Genomic DNA, 20,644 nt, shown 5'->3' with positions numbered 1-20,644 from the left:
CACTTTCGCTATTTTTTTTATTTGCATATATTTCTTTGCATTTTAATACAGACAGAAAAACCAATGACTTTTCTGCAGAGAGACTGAATTACACGGGTCTTGATTCAATGAGCATTTGTCTTGTTTTGTAGTGCTTTTTTTCTCTATATAAGTTCATGGATTCCCAACAATTTTGTAAAGAAAAACCCCCACAAAATGATGGATGCCTAAAACTAGCTAAAAGTGAAGAATAAAAAACTCATGATTCAAGTTCATAGTTGTTATCCTGCAATCTTTAATATTAGCTTCATATGATATCCAATTTCATATCACATATAACATATTCAGCATACCAAGACAGGGAAGTGAATTATGTCCGCATCAAGTTGTGGTAATGGACCAGAGAGGTATATTTTCTTTTACTGTATTCATTCAAATATATAAATTCTCGATAAGAGCAGCTGCTTAATAAATGTGATGACGTAATGTAAAGGTGGTGTATTGTTAAAGTGTGTTAAGGTTAAGGTGTGCTGTGATGTAAAGGCAGTGTATTGTTAAGATGTGTTAAGGTTACAGTGTGGTGTAATGTATGGTGTATTGTTAAGATGTGTTAAGGTTACAGGGTGGTGTAATGTATGGTGTATTGTTAAGATGTGTTAAGGTTACAGGGTGGTGTAATGTATGGTGCATCGTAAAGGTGTGGTGTAATGTATGGTGTATTGTTAAGATGTGTTAAGGTTACAGTGTGGTGTAATGTATGGTGTATTGTTAAGATGTGTTAAGGTTACAGTGTGGTGTAATGTATGGTGTATTGTAAAGGTGTGGTGTAATGTATGATGTATTGTTGAGGTGTGTTAAGGTTACAGGGTGGTGTAATGTATCGTGCATTGTAAAGTTGTGGTGTCATGTATGGTGTATTGTTGAGGTGTGTTAAGGTTACAGTGTGGTGTAATGTATGGTGCATTGTAAAGGTGTGGTGTCATGTATGATGTATTGTGGAGGTGTGTTAAGGTAAAGGCATGCTGATGGAGGAGCAGAGAGGTGAAGCTGGTGGAGTTAAGACGTGCAAGTGGCAGTAGAGTCCTTCAGGCTGTCCAGAGCTGCGTGAATGCGGAAGTGCAGCCGGGACTCCATGGAGTAATCCGTGTGGTTCAGCCTATAACCAAACACAGGACAGCCACTCACAGCCATTCAACCTAAAAATAAACTGTGTATTTGCTTTTACTTTTGATGGCCAATATTGTCATATTATTATAATGTTTTAATCATGCAAGGGGATTAAAATACATAAGAAGTTATTGCATAACTGCCTATGAAGAGATACTCACTTTGCATTCTCCAGGACACTGCTGGCTCTAGGTAAGTCTCCTTGCAGTTTGTAAATCAGACCCAGTTCATACATGCTGAAAGGCACCAGGTAATGATCAAACTTTATCATCTTCTCACTGCAAAATAAAAAACAGCAATCAGACAACACACTTTTTATTACAGCTAGAGTGCATCCAGCCCTAACACTGCACTGCACTGCATTGCTGCTGCAGTAAGAGCAAGTGCAATAATGTACCATCAGCACTAAATCGCTAATGCAAAGATGAACACTGTAGGTCAGTGGTTCCCAAATGTCCACTGGCCCTACCAGTGAATTTTCATTCCTCCACGATTCCAATTCTAACCCCAATTACAAGTATAACCTGTTGTTTATTGTTTTTAATTATATACTTTTAATGTCCAATGAGGGATGGTGATTACAAATCATACATTGGTTTGCATTTAAAGACTTTTAAATCTGAGTAGTTAAAAATTAATATTCTGTTTCCTGTTGTGTGTTGAGGCATGAATATAATGAATACAAATGGTCTGTGTTCAGTCTGATGTTATGCTGGAACACCTTTTAGCACCAGTTCTTACTCAGTCCCATTATCCCTGCAGTTGTTTTTACTGCTATAAAATGTTCTTTTTCATTACCCTGATTGTGGGATGATTTCAGCATGTGTCATATTTCCACACAACTATCCCAGGAGAGGAACACACACTCCCTGTTCTAACCATTGTTAATGGAATAGCAATTTTCGTTTCCAGCCAACCTGATTTGGAGGTATTTCCTGGTGAAATCTAAAACAGGCCTCTGGTCTGTTCACACAGTACCAATGACTTGAGTTCCTGGCACTGGCCATGTGTGTTTGAGAGCAGCTACCCCTGCAAACATCCTGGAGGACATCTGACCATGAGGCAAGGGGTCCTTACCTGGATATGACCTGTGTAAAACACAATTATACCTGAACACACTCTTTACCTGAATATGACCTGTGTGAAATACAATTATACCTGAACACATTCTTTACCTGAATATGACCTGTGTTAAACATTCTGACCATACGCACTCCTTATCTGGATATGACCTGTGTGAAGCAGAGCTCTGACCGTATACACTCCATATCTGGATATGACCTGCGTGAAACACTGACCGTACACACTCCTTACCTGGATATGACCTGTGCGAAACACTGACCGTACACACTCCATACCTGGATATGACCTGTGTGAAACACTCTGACCATACACACTCCTTACCTGGATATGACCTGTGTGGAAAAACTGATTGTACACACTCCATACCTGGATATGACCTGTGTGAAACACTCTGACCATACTCACTCCTTACCTGGATATGACCTGTGTGAAACATTGACAGTACACACTCCATACCTGGATATGACCTGTGTGGAAAAACTGACTGTACACACTCCATACCTGGATATGACCTGTGTGAAACACTGACCGTACACACTCCATACCTGGATATGACCTGTGTGAAACACTCTGACCATACACACTCCTTACCTGGATATGACCTGTGTGAAAAACTGACTGTACACACTCTATACCTGGATATGACCTGTGTGAAACACTCTGACCATACTCACTCCTTACCTGGATATGACCTGTGTGAAACACTCTGACAGCATACACTCCTTACCTGGATATGACCTGTGTGAAGCAGAGCTCTGCCTGGTGGAGCTGACCCAGGTGTTTCAGACAGAGGCCCTTCAGCAGCAGCAGCAGGCTCTGGTCATCGCAGTGGTGCTCACTGGGATCTGGGGGAGGGGCCAAAGGCATTATGACCATGTGGCCACACCCATCTACAACAGGCCATTATGCATGCACCTGTCTATACCAATCCACTTCAACACTCACACTGACCCAGCACAAAACCCACAATAACCCAGCACAAAACCCACAATGACCCAGTACAACAATCCCACTTTAAACAAGTAAGCTTAGAAAGGTCACTTGAAAATAAATCAATTGAAAATGTATTAAAATATATGGTCTTTTATATAAGGATATAGTAAGAACATAAAGAAATATACAGTATATACAGCATTTGGGATAGGTAAGTACAATGTGGCAGTAAATCTTGGGTCATAATGATGTGCATACACACACACACACACACAAACAGACACACACACACACACACACACACAGACACACACTCACGCACTGGAGGCCTTGCTCAGGTGATGCTCAGCAGTCTCGAGGGTGACAAGTAAACTGGCTGTCAGCTCGGCCCTTTTCCCGACGATAGAGAAACCGTTCCACACATACATCATTTCCTGTGTGAACAAGAGGCGAGACAGACACAGTCTCACTCAAACCCAAGAATTAAAGAAAACCGTGTGTGTACATCTGCTGTTAAAATATTGCAGCAACAACAGATCTGATATTGAAAGTTGAAAATCTGTTTCAGTTTTGTTGTGATGTATGTTTTAGACAAGGGGTGTCCAATCTTATCAAAAAAGTGCCCATGTGGATGTAGGTTTTCATTTCAGTCAGCAATAACTAACTAATAATGTCTTGGTGCTGGGCTAAAACAAAAACCTACACCTACACCGGCCCTTTTTGGATAAGACTGGATACCCCTGTTTTAGGCTGTGCACTCGAAAAACCAAGCTGTAATGGATTAATGTGATGTCAGAGCTGTTGTGTGTTATTGTAGAAACAGGATGCTCCCAAACCAGCCCTTTTTGGATAAGATTAGACACCCCTGTTCTAGGCTGTGCACTTGCATGAAAGAACTGTAATGGACTAACGTGATGTCAGTTGATTACTCTTGAGTGTTGTATTTTAGTGTGAAAACAGGCCAGTGAAGCCCCTGGGGTTCTCACCAGCGCTGGCACTACCAGAGGAACCGGGGTGGAGGGAGAGTACCGCCTGGCCTTCCTCACCACAAACTTCTCTGTCGGGATCGACTTCCCAGCAAACCTCAGCATCAGGCCATCCACCTGCCTACCCCACCCCCGGGACAGCACAACATTACACATACAGCTGCCAAAACCACAACCCAGGGACAGCACAGCATTACACATACAGCTGCCAAAACCACAACCCAGGGACAGCACAGCATTACACATACAGCTGACACAACCACAACCCATGAATAAGTTTTAAAAGAAGAAAGAAGAAGATCCACAGCGCTTTACAATGGATGCCTCTCATTCACGATGATGGGCTGCCATGCAAAGTAGCAATCAGCTCTTTGGGAGCAATTGGGGGTTAGATTGCTCAGGGACACTTCGACATATCCAGGTTGGGGGATCGAACCGGCAACCCTCTGACTGCCAGAGGACTGCTCTTACCTTCTGAGCTAATGATGAAGATGATAAAGAAAACGATGACACACTCACACCTCATCATCATCATGAAGAAGAAGATTCCCTTCTGGTTAAAAACTGAGTTTTCTGGGTTTTTAGTGTAAAGTTCTGTCCAGTGGGAAAATGGGCTGTATATGTAACTATGGAATACATATTTACAGTTCTATGCAAAAATTTGGGCACCCCTGGTCAAAAATGAACTGAACTGTAAATGTTACAGAGTTAAACAAGAGACCTTTCTGCAAATTTCAACGCAAGATTGCTTCTGATTTAAATTTTTATTGTTTATAAATGATCAAAAAGGAAAAGCCCTGTGCAAAAGTTGTTCTGTCTGGAGTAATCAACCATGGGTTCCTTTAATGAGTTGTCCAAGGACATCAGAATGAAGAATGGTTCATTTCAACAAAAAAGGAGAAGGCTACAAAAAAATCAACATTTCAAACTCCTTATTTCTACTGTCAGAAGCATTATTAGAAAATGGAAGATAAATGACACTTGAAGTAAAGGCAAGATCTGGAAGATTAAGAACATGTTCAGATAGAATGGCCCGAGACCTGATGAGAAATGCTCAGAAAAACACACACCTCACTGTAAAAGAGCTGCAAAAAGACTGTGGCAGTGGATCGGATTCTACCAAATATTAAGAAATTCTAAAGACTAATGTTCAAAGATCAGTCCAGACATTGAAGTTGATGAGAGTTTGGGTATTCCATCAAGACAAAGCATAAAGTACCTCCAGGAAAGACAGATGAAGGTTTTGGAATGGCCTCTACAGTCCCCAGACTTGAATATTATTGAAAAATCTGTGGAGAGATCTCAAACTGTGCTGTACATGCAAGGAGGCCAAATAATATTTCTGAGCTAGAGGTGTTCTGCCAGGACGAATGGGAGAAAATTGAAAGACTCTTAGCTGGCTTCAGGAAGCATATGCAAGCTGTTATAGTTGCCTGAGGAGGAGTTACAAAGTACTAACTGTCCTAAATGTTTGCACAGGGCCTTTCCCTTTTTTTTTTTTTTTAAACTGTAAAAAAAAAAAAGTAATCTTGCTTTAAAATGAGAAGAAATGTGTCATGTCTCTTTGTACCATTTAGAGCTCAGGTTAGCTTCTCTTCACTTAGATATTAATTGTAAAAGGCTTTTTGAGCAGGGGTGCCCACATTTTTGTACACAAGTGTATATGGATAAAATGGATGGAGAAAAAGTTAAGACCTGAACAGCCCCACCACATCTTCACCAGTTCTCTGAACCTCCTCCTCCGGGAGCATGCTCAGAATGGCAGCTTTCTGGAAGACAAAGATCGCCTGCAAGGAACAGTGTCCTGTCAGGAATTATAAACCATATAATGCATTTATAAAGGACTAAACCACATTTCCCATCTCTCCACCACATTATTATTGATTATTCATTGTTAATTATTGTTATTATAGGGGTGGTACTGTGGATAGCACTGGGTCCCAGATTTGAAACCCGGCCAGTCCAAAGACATGCAGGTTAGGCTAACTGGAGAGTCTAAATTGCCCGCAGGTGAATGAATGGTGTGTGACCCTGTGATAGACAGGCAACCCCATTATCATGACCAGGAATAAGTGGGTTAGACAATAGATGGATTATTATTTATTTATTTATTTATTTTTCACTATTAGCCACGCGTATATTCAGTGAATGAACCCCAGACCTCCCCCAGGGAGAAGCGCCTGTACCTTGGACCACTTGCTCTCTCTGCACAGCAGGTCGGCGTAGCGGTAGGCCTCCAGCCACTCCTGCCTGAAGCAGTGGCACCACATCAGCTCCCAGTAGCACAGGTGGTGGATCTGCCTCCACTCCTGCTGAGCGCCAACACACTGCAGGAACTTCAGCTGTGCCTGCACAGACACAGCACATTTACAAACTGCACAGCACAGTCAAACACACAGCACAGCCACAAATCCCACAACACAGCCATGAATGATACACAGTACAAACATATAAACACAGCCACCAAACACAGAACACAGTAACCAAGTATACACAAACATAGTATCCAAATTCACAAACACAGTCATCATGGATACACAACACAGCAACCAAACACACAACACAACCACCAAGAATACACAACACAGCCACCAAAGATACAGACACAGTCACTAATGATACACAACACAGTCGCCAAACACACAACACAGCCAACAAGGATATAAAACACAGCTACCAAGCACACAACACAGTCATGAAACATACAAACACAGTCACTAAGGACACACAACACAGTCACCAAGGATACTCAACACAGCCAAATAAACACACAACACAGTCACCAAACACACAACACAATGATACACAACACAGTCAAATACACAAAGCCCAACACAGCACAGCACACAGCCGGCAAACAGGGATGGGAAGGTTGGAAATCTGTCTTTGACAGAAACACCGACTGCTGGCATGATTTCTCACCTCTTCAAAGTTTCCTTTGAGCACTGCAATCCTGGCCACATAGAATATGATCAGTGACCCCTGTAGAACAGGAAATAGAGGCATTGGTGACACCATCTGCGAGTGGGTGTAAGAGTGGAGAGGGCTGGTGTAATGGGGGTGTTGGGGTGATACAAGAATGAGTGGGTGTAATTTTGCGATAACGTGATGTAATATTTGGGTAGCTTGGTGTAATACTGGGGTGAGTGGGTGTAATATTGGGGTGAGTGAGTGTAATATGGGTGTAATATTGGAGTAACTGGGTCTTGGTTATACTCACGTCAGGGAATTTTTCAATATAGGGTTCCAGTAGAGCCTCAGCCTCACATAAATTCCCATCAGCAGTTCCTAAAGCACACATTATAACATTAAAGTGCATTACATAACATTACAGAATATTACATTACATTGCATTAAATTACAGTACAGTGCATTACATTCATACCTCAATAACACATCATACCAGACACATTACATTACAGTACATTGCAGTCTGGTGACACATTATGACAGTGCCGTGGGTGTCATGACACAGTATGACAGGGCAGTGGGTGTGGTCTTACCCAGTATGACTGTGATGTAGGTGTGGTACATGAGGAGGGTTAGAACACTAAGGATAGAGCGCAAACTGTCGCTGGCTGCACCTGCTCTTAACTGGGACAGCCCAAACTCCTAATGAGACAGAAACACAGTACAGTCAATACCATGGACAGACCTTGGTCAGATATGTAATTGCTTGGATTCAAAGACTACTATGCTTTACTGATCTTGTCTGCTGTATTGGAACCTATGAAATATTCTCAAAAAGTACAAACCCAAGGCGTTCTGATCCTCTTGGTCAGCTCAATTGCACCAGGATTTTAACAAAAATAGCACAAAATGGTATAAATAATAATAAAACATACTCTGTTGCCAGAGAATCCAATGAATTCCAGCAGCCTCAGAACCCTGCTGGGCATGAGAGACAGCATCTGGAGAGAAGAAAGAAAAGAACCCAGGTCATCTCACTGAAACAGGTGTGTGCCAGGTGTGTCCACAGCCTTTCCCCTGGGACACCTCAGCTGTACATTCAGTGCAGCTGAGGCAAAGCAAAATACCTCATGAAAACCAATTAGCTCCCATATGATCCATTAGCTATTATGTTAGAACATTTTCATGTTATTTTATCATTCTTATTTTTATGTATTTCAATATTCCCTTAACCTTTTCAACGCATTCTATGTTTTGTTGGTCTAATTTGACCTTTATTTGTTTCTTTGCTTTATTTTATCCTTTTGTATTGTTTTTCAAAGTGCTTTGAGCACCATGTTCTGAAAAGGGCTATAGAAATAAAGTTATTAATATAGATTTGAACACTAACACACAGAACAGAGGGTATTAACACACACTATGGTATAGATACACAGCATACAGTGTAGTCTCACCAAATTAAATGATCCAATCCCCATGTTGACTCCTCCCTGAAAGTGTTTGAAGGTGTGGCTCTGCTCGAGCAGGTCCTGAGCTGTACTGAGTAAAAGTAGACATTCCCTGGCAGGGAAGGGGGGGCATTAAAAACAGAGGCCGTCAGAGGACAGATCTCCTTGCCTGTGGCCTTCTGTAACCTCAGTGACACTAATAGACACATGACAGGCTGATTTCACACAGCCCAGGCTGAGTTTCAGTGTAATCACTCCAGGGAATTACAATAGATTTATCTCTTCATAATGTCCTGTCTAAAATGTAAAATGAGAAATGCTCATATTTCAGTTTGTTTTCTGCAGGCTTTTGTGAACTCCTCCAGTCCTCCAGATAATTCCATCAGAACCTCATCCATTTATATATATATATATATATATATACGTCAACACAACATTATAAACATTTTTACATGAATGAAAAATATACTATCCCATTAATGTGATTGTAATTGATTAGTTCATCTACAGCCCGCATATAAAGATTAGCAATGCATTCAAATAAGTTCAATAAATTAGTTTTGGAGCTGAATGCATTTTCTTCAGTTTTGTCAACCTGCAAAGTGACTCTAACCTTTGCATAATTCAGGTGGCAATATACACTCAGTAAGCACTTCATTGCATCTCTAGAAAGCTCAGTGTCTCTGAGAATGGCAGGATGTAATAATTATGCTTACTTAAAAATCTGATAACTTGCCCGGATTTTGATCCCACTCTTGATGAAGCCAATCATGGTTTCATCCTATAAGAAAGAATTAAAATGAATACTTCATCTTAATACAAGATCAAAGACCAAATGAAATGAGAATTACATGGCCTCATTGAACCTGGTCAGATTCGATCACATTTTTCCTTAAGACAGCTTGGCAGTTGAAATACTATAACCTAGGAAGTCCAGTTACTTCAATACTGTGCTCCCCTGCTGCCCTCCTTACACCACTACACACACTAAACTGTATATTTAAGGAATACATTTAGAGGTATCATGTGTATTTGAAATATGTATCTAGCTCTACCTTCAAAAGGTGCGCGAATCACTGCGCTCAACCAGCGGAAGACTGAAGGATACCTGTGTGTAAGTTCTCCGAAAACTACGTCTCTTGTTTTTAAGATTTCAAATACACATGATACCTTGTGTAAATAAGACAGCTTCGGAGTTGCTGCAAGGTGTATTTCTTCACTTTAAAGGAGGTAGGCTACTGACTCCTATAGGCTGCAAGTCTTTATGCTAAGCTAACCGATCCAGTATCCTTTTACTGCTGAAGAACTGCTGGTCTTAGTAAAAGGATAACCTCTACAGATGAGGCACTGGCCTTACAAAGGTGAATCCCTGACCTCTACAGATATGAGGCACTGGCCTTGAAAAGGCGAAGCACTGACCTCTAAGAAGGTGAGGGCGGCTTTGTGCAACAGGCACTCAGCGTAGCAGATCTCAGCGTGCATCTCATCTGTGGACATGACAAGGAAAACGTAGCCCTGAGCATAGTACCGCCACCCCATGGCCATACATGGTAACGCAAGAAGATGTTTTCACCTTCTGTCAGCCTTTGAGCGGTTTGTGTGAAGAACAGGCTAGTTATTGTCTCGAAAACGCTGTGCTTTCTTCGGAACCTGCACAGAGAGTGAGTGAGAGAGAGAGAATGTTTTTCACAAATGTTTCCAAATAAGTGGGTCTGCCTTTGGTACTGAACTGTCACAAGCAAAAACAAGAATCAGTGACATCAAAACGGTCAGCACAACCCGCTATGATAAAAGCAGTGAATCAGATTTCCTAACTGGATCCCGTCCTGGTGCAGAGATTCAGCCGTACCGTTGGCAGGTTTGCAGCGACTCCTTCAGTGAAGCCATGGCATTCTGAATGTCAGTGGGGTCAAAGGTCATGCCCGCCTGCATGACCAGGATGCTGCTGTGACCCATGGCATGGTACATGCTGGTCTTGGCCCTGCAGTGCAGGCAAAGCCATCACACCCTGTTATCAACACATGCATCTGCATATTGTACATATTATACACCCCTTCATTTAGAATTTCTACTTTACCCGTGAGTTTAATGCCTCAGCTGTAACCTGCTCAACACATTGGATCATTTGCTATGATATGATTCCTTTCCCATTATCATTTTGTCCCATTTTGTCTGGGAGTCATACCAGGGTTCGAAAATGGCCAGCGCTTCAGAGAACTTGTTGTTGAGGAAGAGGTTTAGGGCCACAGCACTCTCTTCTAATGCAGTCTTAAGGTCCATCTGAGGCTCCCTGTTTTTCAAAAGAAAAAGCATGTATTATACTAACATGGGAAATTGTAAGCACTGGATTCATATGCACAATTTTTATATCAATGATATATCTGCTGTGTGATATTCAAACTATTTATTTTATTTTTTAATTATAGGTCTATTAGGCTAAATCGGTTGCAGACAAACATTTGTACATATATGCAGGCCTCAGAATAGAATAGGCAAGCATGTGGTTATAGGATTACCAGTGGCCCAACTGATTGGTTGAACATATAGTTTCAGGACTAACAGTGGCTGAACTAATTAATTGCTGAAATGTTATTACCTCTATTTATGCACCGCTGTTTAATTTAGTACATAAATGTATGCTTATAAACAATTACATTAAATAGTAATTATATGCTAAGGTAGGGGGACCAGACATCCTTTTTTCCCAGATAATTATTCTTTTTGGGACTGAAAGTGTCTGTCAATGCAAGATTTCTACTTCCCTAAAATGTCCAGTTAGGTTTTGCTTGTTCCATAGACTATATATAAACAAATAGCCTTGTATTATGTTCATAGTGCCCACACACCCCTGTGCCATATTTTGAAAAACAATATATGGTCACCCTAGTGAAGGTCAATATACTTACATAGGGGTGTCCATTAGTGCATCATTAGCAGTGGCCTGAAACACAAGTGATTAAAACAAGTTAATGCCAGGGTTTGCAACATTTACTAATCCCGAGGACCCCATCATAAATTAAAAATTGTTATATTTTTAAAGTTTTACATTTCAAAATATTTTCCCAAATGTATATAGTTATTGCATATCAAGTCTGGCCGGAGACGACCTACATCACATTCAAGATTTCCCAGGGGCTTTAAAAAAACCCAGGAGTTAGACTAATAATCTACAATATATTAGGTTTTGGCTTTTCAGTTTATACACTTGAGAAGCACCGATGCAACTATACCGCAAGTAAAAGCTTTTACTGTAATTAATTAAAACGATGTTGAGTAGCGAATGACTTTAAGTGAAAGTGTGAAGCTGGTTGTGAATTTGATCCTAAATGTATTTTTTATTTTAGCGTTTGGTACAGCTTCCCATCCTGAAAAACTTGGTCGAGAGCTCAAGGAGAGTGTGCGCTTGTTGCCATTGGATTGTCAATGTAATCACGCAACTATATGAAACGCATTCTATGAAAAAGCCACATTTGTCCTGAGATACCCAAACGAACATCGCAAAATTAAGGAATATTCATCTAACAATTTCCAACTTGTGATTTTATAATAACAATATCAAAATATAAAACTTACATCAGAGTTAGTTCTGTCGGCTCCATTTCCAACGTCAGACAGTATGTTTGTTTTATTCATCGTAGGTGTGCACAGATTGTAAATGTATCAGTCCAGATAGTAGGAAATGATCACCAGCACCAGTGATGATAATCAAATGTTCCTGTTCGTTTCGTTATTAACGAATTTATCGACACTGAACCTTCAGAGACAAACCGCCCTCTACCATCAGTAAGGGACACACCCACATAGGAAAAGTAAATCTTTTGCTGCGTTCCACTGGGTTGTGCCAGTGGATCTCTGAATTAATTACAAGCCGAAAATAAAACATGTATTCCCTGTCTATAATGAAAATTCGGGAGGGTGATGACAATAATATAATACTTTTGAAGTTTGAAACATTGTAAGGTTATTTAAAAAGATCAAGTAAAAGCTTCAAATGCTGCACACCTAATGTGTCTTCTGAGAAGAAAGTCGACCCTATATATTGTTTGTAATAATACTGTTGAAGTGTAAGATGCCATACCTCCCCCTACATTCATGCTTAGAGGTAGGCTGAGGCTGACAGTAGACACTGCTTAATTAATCTGGGATGGCAAGTATGCATATACAAAATTACCGGTTTGACCACACAGCATTTACATTTTAAGCATATATATATTGCCCTGCGATGGACTGGCGACCTGTCCAGGGTGTATTCCTGCCTTTCGCCCAATGTATGCCGAAATTGCCTCCAGTCATGCATACCTGCAACCCTGATCAGGATAAGCGGGTTAGGATAATGAATGAATGAATGAATATATATATACAGTGCCTATATACACTTAAGGCATTTGGAATTTAAATAAAAAAATGAATATGAGAGTACAGACAATTGGCTTATACACTCATTACATTATTACATTATAATACATTATTAGGTATTTATTAGACTTCTTTTTTAGACTTATTGGTCTTCTGCTACCGAAGCCAATCCACTGAAGAGGTTTGATGCGTTTTGTGTTCAGAGAAGTTCTTCTGCATGCCACTGTAATTATTTGTGGTTATTTGTGTTACTGTCATCTTTCTGTCAGCTTTAATCACTCACTGACCTCTCTCATTAATAGGGAATTTTTGCCTGCAGAACTTCTTCTCACTGGATGTTTTTGGTTTTTAAATGCAATAAATGCATCATGTCTCAGGCCCAATGACATCACCAAATGTTTGATATCTTCTTCTTTGGAAATGCATTTCCTGGCCTTCAGTGCCAAACAACATTAGTCTAAAACATTTTCCCCATTGTACTTTTACCTCAATCCCTTATATGTTGTATATATTGCAAAAAAAAACACATCTGAAAGTCACGATCTTGAAAGAGCGAACTCAAATGTTTTACCATGACCTCGTCGAGCCACCGTAGTTCTCGTGTTCGTTCTTTTTTTATGACGTCATTTGACCACTTCGCAGACGAAAAACATGGCGGCATCAGGCGCTTCTGCCAGCACCAGTGATGATGTACCAACTTATGAATACATAGATATAAACACCAAGCCGTTTCATGTTGGTACCTTTGAAAAGTTTTGGAAAGAGTCTCTCAATCCTAAGTATTACTCTTTCCAGGATGTAGACCAAGAAACCGAGGATGAAGAATTTGCCGCAGAGATTGGAATCCTTCCCGAAACTGTCAATGAGCTCAAAGTTACCTGCAGGTTCGTACGAAAGGGTGATAATTATTTTTAACTGGTAAAGCTATGTAACACAATCTGTCTATAAACGTGCGTGTCGTAGGATTCTGGTAATTTTTCCATGTAGTGCGTTTACCGGGACGTTCAATGTACGTCACCGATATCTTAATTTAACAAAACGACTATCATCTTATCTTTCATGGATAATGAGCTATGATTAATTAATCGAACAGCAGCACATGCTCTCGACCACTGGCCGCAAAGTCGAGTGTAATGTGCCTCTATCATGGGTTTGGTTCATTAGCTCTGGTCCTAAATATGTCTAGATAGGGGTTAGAATAGCCCCGTTGAAACTTATCTTTTATGAAATAGATAAAACAGTTTGTGTTTTCTATAGCAAGGATACATTAAGGTGTCATCCCGAAAATCAGCCTCCGGATACGGATGTGGTACCGGCGGATCCCGGGTTAATCACTTTACGGTAAACAGGCTCAGATATATCAGAGAATGCATATTGTGTATGGAAAGGTCCGTGAATAGTTCATTGTCTTTGGCTGGTTTTATAGGATGAAGAAACGCCGTCAGGATTATAAAGAGACCCTTATTAGAGATTCGACCTCCAGGCAAGACTTTTATGCAACTGAGCTGGTGAGTTAATTTCACAGCAGATCAAAGTAATGCTTGCTTCATGCTAGTGGACTTGTGAGCTTTTTCACAGTTTACAGTCGGTTAGTGTTGCTGTATTTATGTTGAGTTACTGATCAATCATGCAGTTTTCCGTATTATGTCATTCTTTGTGTTGTGTATTCCCATTCACTCTGCACTTTTCCCTTCTTCCCTCTCTTTCACTTCTTCCCTACACCTCTCTATGCAGGAGGGTCTTGGTATAGGAAAGAGACCTGCAGATCTGCAGGACATGGTGCCAGAGGGGGAAATCATCCTGAATGTCAATGTCCTGTTCCCCATTCTCCATGAGAGGGTGAATCTCTGCCCACAATCCCCAATCACTGCTTGCACATGCCAGGACAAGAGTCTGCTGTAGCTTTAGTGTTTCATGTTGCACATTTCGGCATCCTCACCATGCACGACCAAGGTTTCCATGGCTACTTCAAAATCTCAAAAGCGTGTGATTTCTGTGTGGAAAAAAGTTTTCCCCTCCCCTTCCGTCAGCTGTACATGGGCATTCCATCTGAATTTCAAACGGTTGTAAATTAATTGGAATTACACCATGGTCTGTTTTCTAAACTACTCCCTTATAAACACATGCCACAGTGAGGATGGGTTATTCAATAAAGCACTTTTTATCTTTTACTAATACGGATACACTTTTAGCTTAATATCAGAAAGGGACATGGGTTATAGTAAATAGTATTTGTCTTGGATTCAGCTACATTTCTGTGCTCTATTGATCTTGCCTGGTGCATTGCGGTAGAAGTCCACTAGCTACTCCTGTAGTGGATGGACGGGTTTTACACTTTTGGGATCATTTCATTTGTTCCAATACACCAGGCAACCTTCGTCAAATGCAGAAAAGTATTTGAATCCAAAACAAGTTCTGTTTGAGCCCAGGTGGGATCAGAAGCGCTGACAGGCAGGTGGTGAGTGTTTGCACTGACCAGCGTTCATTCTTTTTGACATCAGTTTAAGTATTTCAGGGCGCGGCAGACGCTCCACGTCCTGGGCTCTCATAGGCTGACGGACCTGCGCGACGCCATCTGCTGTCTGAGTGACCTGCAGGTCAGCGGCGAGTTCAGCCAGACGCCCGACATCGCGCCCGAGTTCATCAGCAAGGTACGCATGACCCATCAAACCACCGTCCTCCAGGGCAGAGCACTGCTGGCTTTCCACCCTCACTTAATAAGTGAGTAATAAGTGAGTATTAATAATAAATAATAAATAAATAATGTGTTATTTAGCTGACGCTTTTTTTCCAAAGCTACTTACAGTTGATTAGACTAAGCAGCGGTCAGTCCCCCCTGAAACAATGTGGGGTTTGCTCAAGGGCCCACCAGCTGTGTGGATTTTATCGTGGGTACATCAGGGCTTGAGCCACTAACCTTCTGGGTCCCAGTCATATACCTTCGCCACGACTAGGCTACAGGCTCCCTTTGGGAGTCAGGTGAGAAGCCAATCAGGCGCACTAATTATTCAGTTAATTACCCAGGAGAAAAGAAAACCAGGACTGGATTTGGATTTCAAGACCCAGATTTGATGATCCCTGCTGTTAGGCGCTTGATTAATATTAGGACAATGTATTTATTTAGAATTCTGTTTTTTTTTTTTCAGGATCTCTTTAAGTCCGCATTCTTCTTTCTGGAGGGAATTTTTTACAACGACATGCGATACCCAGAGTGCAAAGACCTGAGCCAGTAAGTCTGATTTGTGTGTGGGAAAATCCGCTGCCGTGTCATATCCTGTGACTATGTGGTGCCTGAGATTCCGACTGCATGTTCCGGAATGACGACATGTATAGCCGTTCAACAGGACTTTTCCAAATTAGAAGTTGGAAAGTGCTTATTTCCAAGATGCCATGAACCCACCATAACCCCTCTGTCAGTCTTGCATACTGGACATGTGGGAGAAACCACCACTCTGTCATAACCTGTGAGGAAATGGTCATTCCCCTAGTCTTTGTGTGTGCAGGACCTGATATGTCCACTGCAGTACTGGGCTCATTATGCCACAGTTAGAAGTTAAAAGCTAATGCTTTATTAAGTGCTTCAGACTCACCTTAAACGAACTGTCCGGATACAAACGGACCGTGTCGCCTGTGCCTCCCAGCACTGGACCTTGTGGAGCCTGGATGACGAGGCTGTGGAAATCGGTGAAACATAACGTTTGCTACGCCCTGCATCTGCACACGGCTCCCCCTGTTTGATGCAGGGTGCAGTCCATGGAGCCGCTCAAGGCTTCAGCTCGTATTAGCGCTCTCCGGGAACGGTTGTAAAATGTCAAACCACACATCACAAAGCTTCCCCTTCAGCCTGAGCCATTAGGTTTGTGAGCTGTGCGTTCTCAATTAAACTCTGTAAAAATCTCCGAATCTGCATCTAAACCAGGACTACTACGGCTGCCAGAAACTAAAAAAAGTATAGGGTTTGTGACCCGTTCATAATCGGTCGTAAGTCACAACGGCCTCTTGATAAAATAGTATGTGTGAGAACATTTGTAGAAAGCTGAATGACGGGGATTGCTCCCTCCGGGTTGGGAACGAGTCTTTGCCCCAAGTGAAGGAGTTCAAGTATCTCGGGGTCTTGTTCACGAGTGAGGGTAGAAGGGAGCGTGAGATCGACAGGCGGATCGGTGCAGCGTCAGCAGTAATGCGGGCGTTGCACCGGACCGTTGTGGTGAAGAAGGAGCTGAGCCGGAAGGCGAAGCTCTCGATTTACTGGTCGATCTACGTCCCAACCCTCACCTATGGTCACGAGCTTTGGGTAGTGACCGAAAGAACGAGATCGCGTATACAAGCGGCCGAAATGAGCTTCCTCCGTAGGGTGGCCGGGCTCAGCCTTAGAGATAGGGTGAGGAGCTCGGACATCGGGAGGGAGCTCGGAGTAGAGCCGCCGCTCCTTCGCGTCGAAAGGAGCCAATTGAGGTGGTTGGGGCATCTTTTTATTTGACCTTTATTTATACAGGGAAGTCCCTTGCGAGCAAGCTCTCATTTTCAAGGGTGCCCTGTTTACAAAAAACATATATAAAAGATACAGGTTGCAACAGACAAGATAAGAGCAGACAAAAAACAAGTTATAAAAAAACAGATAATAAGTGATAAGACACTAAAAATCAGGTAAAACACGAGCAGTTCTCAATCATGGTACCCACGAGGAGCACTCTAAAAGAGTCTAGAGAAACAAAATGATCCAATTTTAGAGTGTCCTGGAGCCTATTCCACTTGTCCGGAGCATAGTGAGAAAAAGCAGACTTTCCATATTCCGTCCTCACGCGCGGAATGAACAATCTGATGTGTGACTGCGAGCGTGTTCGGCAACTCATAGAGTTGTGAATGAGGAGCGAGGATAAATACGATGGGAGTTTACCAATTAGAGCTTTATAGATTAATAGAAGCGAATGTAGCTCTCTTCGTGCAGTTAGGGACGACCAACCCAGTTTTTCGTACAAAACACATCGGTGAGTAAGAAAACCATCACCCGTTACAAAGCGCAGGGCACTATGATACACAGCATCAAGCAGCTTCAAAATGGCAGGAGAAGCATGCATATACACAATATCACCATAATCAAAAACAGACATAATTTCGGACTGAACAATGGATTTCCTGGTTTGAAGAGAAAAACAGGATTTATTCCTGTAAAGAAAGCCAATTTTAACCCTCAGCTTCTTTATAAGATGTTCAATATGTGTGCGAAAAGAGAGCTTGGTATCCAGCCAAATACCCAGATATCTCATCAGGATGCCTCCCGGGCGCCTCCCTTTGGAGGTTTTCCGGGCCCGTCCAACTGGGCGGAGACCCCGAGGGAGACCCAGAGCCCGCTGGAGAGATTATATATCTCTCCTGGCCAGGGAACGCCTCGGGATCCCCCAGGAGGAGCTAGAATGCGTTGCTGGGGAGAGGGACGCCTGGAATACCCGGCTTTGCCTACTGCCCCCGCGACCCGACTCCGGATAAGCGGGTGATGATGGATGGATGGATGAATGACGGGGAGGGACAGGCTGTGCTGGGATTGCTTTACTTTGTAAAGTGCCACGCACATAAACATGGCAATAATACTTTACAACAATGTTACATGAATTGCCATTAACTAATGTAGTTGTTAACCATGTAACTATTGGGAAGTTCATCTGTACAGCTTTGCTTATGTATTTGTACATAAGCAATATTCTGATAGATAGACACACGTGAAATATTTGTGTGTGTGTTCTCTCTCAGGACAATTCGGGAATGGGGAGAGTCGCACAATTTCCCGACGTTCCAGACAGCGAAGATGGAGGACACAAGGTTCCGGGACCTGAGGATCAAGGTGGGATACCCCTACCTGTACTGCCACCAGGGGGACTGCGAGCACGTGGTCATCATCACCGACATCAGGTGAGCTGGAGCCTACTTCACAGGTGTGGAACCTGGCCCACTTAGCCCTTTAACCTGTGAGGTCACATAAATGGTAAATGGCAGGCATTTATATAGCGCCTTTATCCAAAGTGCTGTACAATTGATGCTTCTCCATTCACCCGTTCATACACACACTCACACACCGACGGCGATTGGCTGCCATGCAAGGCCCCGACCAGCTCGTCAGGAGCATTTGGGGGTTAGGTGTCTTGCTCAGGGACACTTCGACACAGCCCGGGCGGGGGATCGAACCGGCAACCCTCCGACTGCCAGACGACTGCTCTTACTGCCTGAGCCATGGAACGAGAATGTTCGGTAACACAAGGCTCCTACGGAAGAGCTTTATAACTCCTTCATAAGCTCTAAATAGGTATTCATGAGTGCTTATGTCAATAACTGACATAGGATCTTGTGTCAGTTCACATAGTCATAGTAGTCGCTTGCTGCATCGATGTTGACAACATGCCATATACTCATTTGCAGTATTAACAAGTGCTTATGTAGTGCTTATGAATGTGCTATGAAGGAGTTAAATAGTGCTTATGTAGGAGCCTTTGAACTGTTACCAAATGTTCTTACCTGAACACTGGCACTACTGGTAACAGACTGTAGTGGAGTTCTACAGCACTGACTTAGGTTGTTGGAAAAAACCTGCTCTTCAAAGAGTGAAACCCGTCTTTACTGCGCAGACTCCCTGAAACACAGCTGTGGGCTGTGCAGGCGGCTGTGGCTGTTTTTCTGTGTAATGGGCTGTGCTGCTGTGTCTTGTGTCTGTGCACATCACTGTGCTGCTGTGTCTTGTGTCTGTGCACATCACTGTGCTGCTGTGTAATTGAACATCTCCCGACCCCCCTCCCTCAGACTGGCCCATCGGGATGACTGTCTGGATCAGAAACTGTACCCCCTCCTCACCTACAAGCACAGGATGGTCTGCCGAAAGTGCGGAGTCTGCAACCTGTACATCAGCAGGTACCAACCGTCCTCCTTCACCTGCGACCACACACCTGTACGCCGCGTCACCGTGGCAGCGAGGAACGCGTTTCCTTATCCAGACTTCAGCTGTGTGCGCCGTTCTGTTGCAGGTGGATCACCACCAATGACAGCTTCGCTCCGACGGACCCGTGCCTGTTCTGCGAGATCTGCTTCCGCATGCTGCACTACGACACAAAGGGCAACAAACTGGGACAATTCCTGGCCTTCCCCTACGTCGACGCCGGCGCCTTCAACTGACGCCTCCGCCCCCTCAACCGGCTCCTGCGGTGGTCACTGTGGTTACCGGGGTCACCGGGACTAATGAAAGGGGATGCTGACAGGCGGTTGCCAACACGGAGTGGATTTCCGGTAACAGCGACGGTTCGTTCAAAGATGGCGTTACGATTCAAGATCCTCCGCGCCAGGAAGAGGAGCCTAGCTTGTGCTTTCCCCTGCATGTTTTTGCACTGATACACACATTTGGGGTCTTGAGTTGTGAAGACTTCTTTTTTTGTGGCGGTTGGAATTTCCACAATAACTTCAGGTGTAAGATTCTGAACAGAATATTTTTTTTTATTAAAATGTTTTTTTAAACTTCTGTACAAGTCATTTGAAGCAGATATTAAAAGATTTGTTCCTGAGAATTCTGAAACTGACATTATTTAAAATTCCCATCGAGAATTGTTTTTGGAAACTGAAGTGAAAACCACAGAATCAATTTTAGCACTATTCGTATCAGCGTTGGCTGATGAAAGCCACCCCACCACCTTGCCTCTTTCGGCTGACGGTTTCCAGCCAACAAGATGTCCTCACAATGTTAATGGAATGCTCTGTCAATGTTATAACACTGCCACTACATGGCAGCAACATTGAGAACATTTT

General features: G+C 42.6%; 2 protein-coding genes across 4 annotated transcripts; one reads left to right on the top strand and one right to left on the bottom strand.

Annotated features, from left to right (window-relative positions):
* Positions 1-615: 615 nt before the first annotated feature.
* LOC133130362 (tetratricopeptide repeat protein 39B-like) lies at positions 616-10,480 on the bottom strand. 3 transcript variants are annotated; one of them, XM_061244905.1, is made up of 16 exons: positions 10,356-10,480; positions 10,080-10,156; positions 9,926-9,993; positions 9,223-9,287; positions 8,513-8,618; positions 7,994-8,059; positions 7,652-7,760; positions 7,369-7,436; positions 7,071-7,130; positions 6,335-6,496; positions 5,844-5,935; positions 4,149-4,269; positions 3,485-3,596; positions 2,957-3,074; positions 1,308-1,424; positions 616-1,135 (listed from the first exon to the last, which is right to left on the bottom strand). In XM_061244905.1, the coding sequence occupies exons 1-16, from the start codon at positions 10,472-10,474 to the stop codon at positions 1,036-1,038; spliced, it is 1,560 nt and encodes a 519-aa protein (XP_061100889.1). In that variant the 5' UTR covers positions 10,475-10,480; the 3' UTR covers positions 616-1,035. The 3 variants fall into 3 exon arrangements, with proteins under 3 accessions (XP_061100889.1, XP_061100887.1, XP_061100888.1); XM_061244903.1 differs by lacking the exons at positions 9,926-9,993; positions 10,080-10,156; positions 10,356-10,480 and adding an exon at positions 9,677-9,765; XM_061244904.1 differs by lacking the exons at positions 9,926-9,993; positions 10,080-10,156; positions 10,356-10,480 and adding an exon at positions 9,562-9,650.
* Positions 10,481-13,477: 2,997 nt separating this feature from the next.
* snapc3 (small nuclear RNA activating complex, polypeptide 3) lies at positions 13,478-20,406 on the top strand. The gene is made up of 9 exons (XM_061244906.1): positions 13,478-13,746; positions 14,120-14,203; positions 14,289-14,370; positions 14,597-14,701; positions 15,364-15,513; positions 16,009-16,091; positions 18,611-18,769; positions 19,652-19,759; positions 19,873-20,406. Exons 1-9 carry the CDS (start codon positions 13,514-13,516, stop codon positions 20,018-20,020), a joined length of 1,152 nt encoding a protein of 383 aa, XP_061100890.1. The 5' UTR covers positions 13,478-13,513; the 3' UTR covers positions 20,021-20,406.
* The last annotated feature ends 238 nt before the right edge of the window (positions 20,407-20,644 follow it).

Source organism: Conger conger, chromosome 6, assembly GCF_963514075.1.
Source record: "Conger conger chromosome 6, fConCon1.1, whole genome shotgun sequence".
Classification (NCBI taxonomy): domain Eukaryota; kingdom Metazoa; phylum Chordata; class Actinopteri; order Anguilliformes; family Congridae; genus Conger; species Conger conger.
This window is presented reverse-complemented; position numbering and strand designations above follow the sequence as displayed.